At 42.5% G+C, this 11,745-nt stretch overlaps 1 protein-coding gene across 1 annotated transcript; it reads left to right on the top strand.

Moving 5' to 3' along the window:
* Positions 1 to 2,515: 2,515 nt before the first annotated feature.
* Positions 2,516 to 8,565, top strand: LOC121546129 (aerolysin-like protein). Its single transcript, XM_045209329.1, is given in 5 exon segments — positions 2,516 to 2,749; positions 4,421 to 4,451; positions 6,908 to 7,276; positions 7,279 to 7,418; positions 7,776 to 8,565. Coding segments are annotated over 3 exon segments (930 nt in total). The 5' UTR covers positions 2,516 to 2,749; positions 4,421 to 4,451; positions 6,908 to 6,936; the 3' UTR covers positions 8,226 to 8,565.
* The last annotated feature ends 3,180 nt before the right edge of the window (positions 8,566 to 11,745 follow it).

Genomic DNA, 11,745 nt, shown 5'->3' with positions numbered 1-11,745 from the left:
GCACTCACAAGCACTCACAAGTAAGCATTTCACAGTAAGGTGTTGTCCTCTGTAGCTCAGCTGGTAGAGCACTGTGCTTGTAACGCCAGGGTAGTGGGTTCGATCCCCGGGACCACCCATATACAAAAAATGTATGCGCACATGACTATAAGTTGCTTTGGATAAAAGTGTCTGCTAAATGGCATATTATTATATTATATTCAGCGCATGTGACAAATACATTTTTTTTTTTACATCAAGAGAACATCCTGTCACGACGTCTTTAGAGTTAAGCAGGGTGGACACTACACGACTTTCAAAATCCTAACATCGCTGAGCCTCTCACATTAAACGACCGTCTTTCCTGTAGTTTGTTTCATGTTGCCAGCGTAGTGGTGAGCACACTAAACGATGTGGCACAGACGGTGGTCACACACTACAAGATTCTTCAATGTGATTAGATTTAACGTAGCTACGAGCTGTGGCCCAAAGCAGACTCATAAACGTTCAGTCAGACATTCACGCTTGCCATACAGAGTTGAAATATCTTGCCAACATTTTGAATTGAATAACATTTCTTTGTGAACTTCAGAGCTGTAACGACTTGACACCTTGACTCTGGTTTAAGGCAAGTACAAACGCATACTAATAGTAGTCATCCCTGCTTCTCGAGTCTACACATTCTGGGTGACGCGAAACAACATCATCATCTCACTGACTTCTTCTCTGGCGAGCTCTCAGTGTTGCCAACTTAGCGACTTTGTCGCTATATTTAGCGAGTATTCAGACCCCACTAGCGACACATTTTCAAAAAATCGACTAGCGACAAATCTAGTGTTAGAAATTGCGTAATTCAAATCTGGTATTAGAATAAGAATCAAGAGATCTTCAATCCAAGCTAAATTTATTATATGCAAAATGTATGTATGATAAGTATGTTGGTTCGTATACGGGCTCACTGAAATACCTCGCAGGGCAGACAGAGAACTAAATCCATTGTTACATGTTCTTCCTCAAATACTCTGACAGAGAGAGAGTTCCCACCTCTCTGCTGGCCAATCAGAGTAGATGCTGAGCGTGGTTTAGACAAACTCAGCCTATCCGTTGACGCACCCCTATTGCCAGGCATAAGTCCTTATCATAACAACCTGTCTTGGTGAGAAGAGCCAGCTCCCCTAGACACCATTCCTACGTCCAAGGATGGTTCACAGATCACAAAGAACCGGTATAGTCTAGTATTTGGAGACACAAATTATTATCTTATCTCCTAAAACAGCTCTTCACATCAATCACAGCTTGCCAGGTGACACAACCTACATTAGCCCAGTCAAGAATAGAATGAAGAATGCATTCTTTCTAAGTTAGTCATCCCATCATTTATGAGAATAATAAATCTCCCACAGCAGACAGAGAACTAATCCATTGTTACAGGTTCTTCTTCAAATACTCGGACAGTTTTTAGTTCCCGCTCTCTGCGAACATTTCCCTAAACGCTTCCGCAAAAGGTTACATCCATGAATTAACTTTCCTTCTGGACTGTTTCGGCAACCTTAGATAATTATTGGATATTGACTGTAATTCATTGGATCAGCTGGTAGAGCACGGCGCTTGTAACGCCAAGGTAGTGGGTTCGATCCCCGGGACCACCCATACACAAAAATGTATGCACGCATGACTGTAAGTCGCTTTGGATAAAAGCGTCTGCTAAATGGCATATTATTATTATTATTATATATTAAACGCTTCCGCAAAAGGTTACATCCATGTAGCCTCGGTAAAAGAGGATAGGAAAGGATGACTGAAGCTCCGTTCCTTAATGCCTTTTACAATTTGAATGGTCCTTTCCTCGCTGCTGCTCAGAATCTTCCGGGTCAACTAGCAAGGAAGGAAGGTTCCTTCAGTTCACGAGACTATTCAAACACAGCCAGAGTGTTCACAGGAAATAAGAGAAAGGAAGGTCTCCATGTCAGCCATTTTCTTAACTTGTCATAAAAGTTTTGAAAGATTGTAAATTAATTGCTTTAGTGTGATAGGATATGTGGAGTTAGGCTTTAATCTTATGGGATGTTTTGATGTACAAAACCACACTCTTAGAAAAAAGGATTCCAAAAGTGTTCTTCGTCTGTCCCCATAGGAGAAACCTTTATGGTTCCAAGTAGAACCCTTTTGGATTTCATATAGAACCCTGTGTAGACGTTTCTTCATGGAACTCAAACGGGTTCTACCTGGAACCAAAAGGGTTCTACCTGGAACGAAAAATGGTTCTTCAAAGGGTTATCCTATGGGGAAAGCCAAATAACCATTTTAGGTTCTAGATAGCACCTTTTTTTCCCTAAGAGTGGTGAAATGTGTTGTTGCATATTAGTGAGCATGTTTGTGAAGTGACTGGAAACCCCAGATATGCTCTCTGGCTCAACAGCAAGAAGAGGAAGTGGTGACCAAGAGTGGTTGAAACATATGTCATGATCAGCACAATACAATGTCTTAATCAGGGTGTAACGGTCTGTTTCAATTCAATAGAAACCTACTTACTACATATCATTGTATGGGCGTGGGGGGAGTTTTGCTGCTTTATAAGAGAGTGCTGCTCCACTCCAGAGACACGCATTCCGCTGTTGCGTCTTTGGTGTTAAACAAATTAACTTCACTCTGAGTCTTGACTCTTTGCTGGTAAACAAGTTTATTGCATATTGAAATCAGACCTATCAGTTTACTTCAATCAATATCTTCTATAGTCATCCTTAACACTGAGGCCTGCACAGAATTGTATGTAAGTACAAGATGTTCCTAAATAACTAATCTTGCTATATGAGGAAATATTTCAGAGCTACATTTTTATTTTGACCAGTTAATGAACAAAACATTTCAGGGAACAAATGCTTCCTATATTCTGAAACAGTTGCTTAAAAACAGTTATAAAGTCTAGCTGAACAAGCATGGTATGGGTTTGTTGTCACACACAATGAAATTGGGGAGGGGACTACGGATCTGTCTCGGTCAGTCCGTTCGTTCATACATTTGTTTGTACGTTAGTCACACACAATGTCTCAGACAGGACGATTTTGACAAAACTTGCTGAATGATTCATCTTGCCGTAGAGTTCCGGCATTCATAAAATTACACTGATTGGCCTAAGGTGGGAGCTATGGTAATTAACTGCAATTGGTTAGTCACACGCGACATCTCAATTGGCCCATGGCGGGGTGCTGCATCATTCGTGGGGCACGACATGTTTACTGTTGCCTTGTTTTCACATGGTTGACTTTGGCCTCCTATTGTTCGGTTTGAATGCAAAAGTATTATGTCAGTATGATGTTTAATGTGAGTAGACTGTTGAGTCTAGTGCTTTACATCAAGCTGTGTCTTCATCTTGATTACACTGATTGACACATCTAGTGTTGGGTACTGAAATGTCAGGTTCCAAATTCTTGAACTAATTGTTATAATTCATCACGTATATTTCTGTTTAAATCTAACTATTTGTACACGTTAGTCAGGTACTTCCCTATTAGAGACACGATTGGCTGGAACTATTTTTCAGGGAGCGATGGCAGAGTGAGAGGGAAGTCATAGAAGCTGGGTCTTCTCTCAGAAGCATTTTACATACTGATAGCTGACAGTGTGTGATGACAATTTCACCAAATTGTTTCATAAAAATCTTACCTAATGCAGCTTTAACATGAAAGCTTACTTATATCAGATAATCTATATCCATCTTTGAAACTGAGGCCTGCATAAGCATTTAACAACTCATCTTGCTATGTGAACAAAATAACTAATGTTGATTTTATTACTAATTAACTGGACAGATACTTTAAAAGGTTGACAGACCCTGTTCTATATTAGACAGTGTCATAATATATTAATGCATACCTGTGAATACTGCAGCCTGTCTTAAATAATATTGTTCTATATTATGATATATTAATACATACTTGTGAATACTGCAGTCTCTGTCTTTGTGACGAGTACTGAGGATATAAAGACGCAGGAATCAACAATGTAAAGGTTTACTTAAACACTGCGCACGAGAACAACAAAGTGGGAGTACACGACACGACACTAACAATCACACACAACACAACACTGAACAGCCCTGGGCTATATAGGGGTGGTGATGAGATGATGAGGTGCAGGTGCGCTGGAGGTGATCAGGGTGCGTTGGGTTTCCATTCCGGTGTTGCCGAGGTTGTGCGCTCAGACCGGTGGCTCAGTAGACCGGCGAATCAGAGCGCTGGAGGGGAGCAATGGGAGGAGACGTGACAGTCTTAAAGAATATTGTCCTATATTATAATATATGAATACATAACTGTGAATACTGCAGCTTGTCTTAAAGAATAATATTCTATATTATAATGTATTAATGCATACCTGTGTATACTGCAGCCTGTCTTAAAGAATATTGTTATATATTAATTCAATTCAATCTTTATTCTTTCAGATATTTCAAAGCAACACCTTTGTTTGGAGAAGTGAGTTTCAGCACCATAAACACCTCATATTCTGACATGGTATCTATAACTTTCATACTCATCATTATAGTGCAGGTTATCATATTCTGACATGGTATCTATAACTTTCATACTCATCATTATAGGGCATGTTATCATATTCTGACATGGTATCTAAAACTTTCATACTCATCATTATAGGGCAGATTATCATATTCTGATGTGGCATCTGTAACATTTGTACTCATCATTATTCATGATTATTCGTCATTGTAGCAACATCAGAATACATTTTAGAAGTGCATAGAGACGTGCTCACTTACACAACAATATGTTTATAGACATCATTACACATAAGTCACCATGTTGATCAGGAAGAAGCAGCAGGAGTTACAGTGGGGATGTGCTGGGAGTAGGAGAGGGACTCCATGGTGACTCTGAGGTTCCTAGCTGAGTGGGTGTGATAGATTCCAGATGAATAGAGATGGAAAGATCAGAGGAGGGTGGAGGATGAGGAGGAATTTAAGGAGCGATTTATGAATGTGTCATTTCTTAGTGACCTGAGGATTGTGGTGTGATCGTCACCCTAGACCAGAGCTACCGTCCTGTAGGTTTTCTCTCCAATCCCAATCTAGTCCACCTAATTATAATAATGAACTGCTTGATAAACTGAATCAGGTTAGTTACAACTGGGGTTGGTGTGAAAACCTACAGGAGTGTAGCTCTCCAGGAACAGGGTTGGAGAGCCCTACCCTTGACTGATGTGTTGCTCGACCTCTAGTTCTTACCATGATAAAATACACTGCTCAAAAAAATAAAGGGAACACTTAAACAACACATCCTAGATCTGAATGAATTATATAATCTTATTAAATACTTTTTTCTTTACATAGTTGAATGTGCTGACAACACAATCACACAAAAATTATCAATGGAAATCAAATGTATCAACCCATGGAGGTCTGGATTTGGAGTCACCCTCAAAATTAAAGTGGAAAACCACACTCCAGACTGATCCAACTTTGATGTAATGTCCTTAAAACAAGTCAAAATGATGCTTAGTAGTGTGTGTGGCCTCCACGTGCCTGTATGACCTCCCTACAACGCCTGGGCATGCTCCTGATGAGGTGGCGGATGGTCTCCTTAGGGATCTCCTCCCAGACCTGGACTAAAGCATCCGCCAACTCCTGGACAGTCTGTTGGTGGATGGAGCGAGACATGATGTCCCAGATGTGCTCAATTGGATTCAGGTCTGGGGAACGGGCAGGCCAGTCCATAGCATCGATGCCTTCCTCTTACAGGAACTGCTGACACACTCCAGCCACATGAGGTCTAGAATTGTCTTGCATTAGGAGGAACCCAGGGCCAACCGCACCAGCATATGGTCTCACAAGGGGTCTGAGGATCTCATCTCGGTACCTAATGGCAGTCAGGCTACCTCTGGCAAGCACATGGAGGGCTGTGCAGCCCCCCAAAGAAATGCCACCCCACACCATGACTGACCCACCGCCAAACCGGTCATGCTGGAGGATGTTGCAGGCAGTAGAACGTTCTCCACAGCGTCTCCAGACTCTGTCACGTCTGTCACGTGCTCAGTGTGAACCTGCTTTCATCTGTGAAGAGCACAGGGCGCCAGTGGCGAATTTGCCAATCTTGGTGTTCTCTGGCAAATGCCAAACGTCCTGCACGGTATTGGGCTGTAAGCACAACCCCCACCTGTGGACGTCGGGCCCTCATACCACCCTCATGGAGTCTGTTTCTGACCATTTGAGCAGACACATTTGTGGCCTGCTGGAGGTCATTTTGCAGGGCTCTGGCAGTGCTCCTCCTGCTCCTCCTTGCACAAAGGCGGAGGTAGCGGTCCTGCTGCTGGGTTGTTGCCCTACTACGGCCTCCTCCACGTCTCCTGATGTACTGGCCTGTCTCCTGGTAGCGCCTCCATGCTCTGGACACTATGCTGACACACACAGCATACCTTCTTGCCACAGCTCGCATTGATGTGCCATCCTGGATGAGCTGCACTACCTGAGCCACTTGTGTGGGTTGTAGACTCCGTCTCATGCTACCACTAGAGTGAAAGCACCGCCAGCATTCAAAAGTGACCAAAACATCAACCAGGAAGCTAGGAACTGAGAAGTGGTCTGTGGTCACCACCTGCAAAACCAGTCCTTTATTGGGGGTATCTTGCTAATTGCCTATAATTTCCACCTGTTGTCTATTCCATTTGCACAACAGCATGTGACATTTATTGTCAATCAGTGTTGCTTCCTAAGTGGACAGTTTGATTTCACAGAAGTGTGATTGACTTGGAGTTACATTGTGTTGTTTAAGTGTATTTTGAGCAGTGTATATCCCTTGGTTATCGATTTCTCCTTTAATCTTGTTCCTTGATTTCCTTTTGGTTCTTTGAATGTCTGAATCAGTTCTCCTTTGAGTTGGAGTCTGCATACATTTATCTGTGCAAATTTCTATTTGAGGTTACGGGACGCACGCACACACACTCCACATGGCAACCAGACTGTACATTATCGGTGGTGGAGGAGGCGCACCATTTGAATTCCACGGCATGAACAACGGTGCCACCCTCAAGAAGATCGGAGTGGCGGTGGAAGGCTGGCAGATCAAAGCGGTGCGGGCAGAGCTGACCGACGGGCGCGTGAAAACCTTTGGAAAAGCGCACACTTTCAATGAGTTTGAGTTCGACCTCGGCGAGCACATCACCAAGCTGTCACTGTGGGGTAACGGTGCTGGCACACATCTGGGTGCCATCAAGTTCACGACGAGTAAGAACCGGCAGTTCTTTGAAAAAATGACTAGCTGGTCCCTGAAGACTGAGTACACCATAGATGTGGGTCCGGAATCTGCCTGGGGCTGGAGGGGAGGTCTGGCTCGGATATCGACTGCATGGGCTTCCTCTTCATCAACCCCATCAAGTCGTCCATGCTGACCGACATGGAGTATCCCACCCTGTCCCTCCTCAAACCCCAGGTGAGCTCTGCTATAGACGTGTGTAGACGGCTAAGGAAAACTCTACCGATGCTCAAACTTTAAGGGGGCTGTCCACTTTAAAACATGTAATCCAATACGGGGGTCGACATTCTTTGGTGCATCAGGCATCTCATTTCTAGGACAGACATGTATTTTGTTTAAAATAGCCTCAACACCCAAATGTTTTTTAAACCATATGAATTTTTTAAATCAGGCCAAGACGGCTCACACACACATATTAGTTCTTATCATTGGCCTTCTGAAAATCAATTGATCAGTTCCTCACTGATGATTAGTTCTTAAATTGTCTTTGTCTTGTTTGAACAATTTCTATCTTTGTGTGTGTGTTGATTTTAGGTGACCCCAGAATATGTGAAGTCCGTGTCTCACAAAAACGACACGTCCTTGGTTCAAGAAGAGTCCATTGAATACAGCAAGACCCTGACTAAGACTTCCTCCTGGTCGGTCAGCAACAAGATAGAGACCACCTTGAACGTGTCGGTCAAAGCGGGGATCCCGGAGCTGGTCGAGGTGTCATCAGGGTTCAGCTTGACCGTGGGAGTGGAGCATTCCACCAGTCTGGTGAAGACAGAGACCATAACAGAAGCGGATACAATCCAACTGAAGGTCCCGCCATGGAAGACCTTGGATGTTGAAGTCACAGTGGGGAGAGCAAATATCGACCTCGACTACAGGGCCACAGTGAAAGTCACCTGCAAGAATGGCAGCCAGCTGGTCTTCCCATCCAACGGCACCTACAATGGTGTGACTTACACTTCAGCGAAGGTATCCATAAAGGAGAGATGAGTCAAGTGTATGACATCATGAATAATAAGCAAAGTGATAGAATGTGACACCATTGCTGATTCTTTGTGTGCTCTTTCTGTTATTATGCTCATCTTTGAGTGATTCTGATTGAACCCAGTTGACTCAGCTCTTTCTGTTATCATAATCTTCTTTGAGTGATTCTGATTGAACCCAGTTGACTCAGCTCTTTCTGTTATTATGATCATCTTTGAGTGATTCTGATTGAACCCAGTTGACTCAGCTCTTTCTGTTATTATGATCAACTCATACGGGGGGCCAGTATGAAAAAAATTATAATGTATGCACTCTCTAACTGTAAGTCGCTCTGGATAAGAGCGTCTGCTAAATGACCAAAAATGTAATATCCAACAACCTTGCACAGCCATTGAAGAGGAGTGGGACAACATTCCACAGGCCACAATCAACAGCCTGATCAACTCTATACGAAGGAAATGTGTCGCGCTGCATGAAGCAAATGGTGGTCACACCAGATACTGACTGGTTTTCTGATCCACGACCCTACCTTTTTTTTAAGGTATCTGTGACCAACAGATGCATATCTGTATTCCCAGTCATGTGAAATCCATAAATTAGGGCCTAATTAATTTATTTCAATTGTCTTTGCTGTTGGTGATGAAGAAACGAATCAGAGGCATAATGTTAAAATCTTTTAATTGACAAAAATCACAACTTTGTCTGTCAAGATTTTTGGCCTAATGGCTACAGGCTGCCAGTGCAAATCGGGGTGAGAGAGAGTGAGAGTCAGTGAGCGAGAGAGAGAGGGAGAGAGTGAGCGAGCGAGAGAGAGAGGGAGAGAGTGAGAGAGAGAGAGAGAGATTGCAGCCCTAATGTACTGTAGTTTAATTCAACCAACACAAAGTTGTTGTATACATTGCAAACGTGACCCTGACCAGTGTGTGTGCCTCCACCACGTGCATCTTATACCCAAACTTCTATAGTATCACAGTACCATAATTGGCACACGAGACGCTGTAATGGGATATTTTAACTGTATGTGTCCACATAATTGAGCATGTGACTAACCTTGTGAAACTGTGTGAAACTGTCCTATAATGATCTCCTGTTCTTGGGAGTATCATTCTGTGTTGCAAACCAGCTTGCACATGCATCCTTGAATAAATAAAGTCCCGACCCAAGAACAGGAAACTATAAAGATATGTGCTCATCACCCAATGCTTCGGAATTCAGACTGTCTACACTGCGCTGTGTGACTCTGTTTCCTCTGAGCTCAGAAATAAAGAATCTTAGTTTGACTTGGACTCCAGCAAATGCTTATTTGATAATATCTACCACAATGCACACAAACACACACAAGGACGCACGTTTTAGACAGAACACAGGGTGCAGTCACTGAAACCTGCTCCAACCTTGATGAACCTGATAAAGGGTTACGAAAATCTCATGTTGAACATTTTGTCAAATTGTGGTATACACAATACTAGTAAAGTTTCAGTATACAGTAAACACTACAGTAAACACTACAGTAAACACTACATGCCCCACTACAGTAAACACTACAGTAAACACTACGTGCCCCACTACAGTAAACACTACAGTAAACACCCCAGTAAATACTACGTGCCCTACTATAATAAACACTATGTGCCCCACTACAGTAAACACTACAGTAAACACTACGTGCCCCACTACAGTAAACACTACAGTAAACACTACGTGCCCTACTACAGTAAACACTACAGTAAACACTACGTGCCCCACTACAGTAAACACTACAGTAAACACTACGTGCCCCACTACAGTAAACACTACAGTAAACACAACATGCCCCACTACAGTAATCACCACAGTAAACACCACAGTAAACACTAAATGCCCCACTACAGTAAACATTACATGCCCCACTACAGTAATCACCACAGTAAACACCACAGTAAACACTAAATGCCCCACTACAGTAAACATTACATGCCCCACTACAGTAAACACTACAGTAAACACTAAATGCCCCACTACAGTAAACACTACAGTAAACATTACAGTAAACACTACAGTAAACACCACAGTAAACACTACATTAAACACCACAGTTAACACTACGTGCCCCACTACAGTAAACACTACAGTAAACACCACAGTAAACACCACAGTAAACACTACAGTAAACACTACAGTAAACACTACGTGCCCTACTATAATAAACACTATGTGCCCTACTACAGTAAACACTACAGTAAACACTACGTGCCCCACTACAGTAAACACTACAGTAAACACTACGTGCCCCACTACAGTAAACACTACGTGCCCTACTACAGTAAACACTACAGTAAACATTACAGTAAACACTACAGTAAACACTACAGTAAACACTACATGCCCCACTACAGTAAACATTACAGTAAACACTATGTGCCCCACTACTGTAAACAATACAGTAAACACTACATGCCCCACTACAGTAAACACCACAGTAAACACTACAGTAAACACTACAGTAAATACTACGTGCCCCACTACAGTATACACTACAGTTAAAACTACAGTTAACAGCACAGTAAACCCCACAGTAAACACTACTTGCCCTACTACAGTAAACACTATGTGCCCCACTACACTAAACACCACAGTAAACACTATGTGCCCCACTACAGTAAACACTACAGGAAACTCTAAATGCCCCACTACAGTAAACACTACAGTAAACACCACAGTAAACACTACATGCCCCACTACAGTAAACACTACAGTAAACACAACATGCCCCACTACAGTAATCACCACAGTAAACACCACAGTAAACACTAAATGCCCCACTACAGTAAACACTACAGTAAACACCACATGCCCCACTACAGTAAACACTACAGTAAACACTAAATGCCTTACTACAGTAACCACTACAGAAAACACTACAGTAAACACTACGTGCCCCACTACAGTAAACACTACAGTAAACACAACATGCCCCACTACAGTAATCACCACAGTAAACACCACAGTAAACACTAAATGCCCCACTACAGTAAACATTACATGCCCCACTACAGTAATCACCACAGTAAACACCACAGTAAACACTAAATGCCCCACTACAGTAAACATTACATGCCCCACTACAGTAAACACTACAGTAAACACTAAATGCCCCACTACAGTAAACACTACAGTAAACATTACAGTAAACACTACAGTAAACACCACAGTAAACACTACATTAAACACCACAGTTAACACTACGTGCCCCACTACAGTAAACACTACAGTAAACACCACAGTAAACACCACAGTAAACACTACAGTAAACACTACAGTAAACACTACGTGCCCTACTATAATAAACACTATGTGCCCTACTACAGTAAACACTACAGTAAACACTACGTGCCCCACTACAGTAAACACTACAGTAAACACTACGTGCCCCACTACAGTAAACACTACGTGCCCTACTACAGTAAACACTACAGTAAACATTACAGTAAACACTACAGTAAACACTACAGTAAACACTACAGTAAACACCACAGTAAACACTACA

This window comes from Coregonus clupeaformis, chromosome 30, assembly GCF_020615455.1.
Source record: "Coregonus clupeaformis isolate EN_2021a chromosome 30, ASM2061545v1, whole genome shotgun sequence".
NCBI lineage: Eukaryota > Metazoa > Chordata > Actinopteri > Salmoniformes > Salmonidae > Coregonus > Coregonus clupeaformis.
This window is presented reverse-complemented; position numbering and strand designations above follow the sequence as displayed.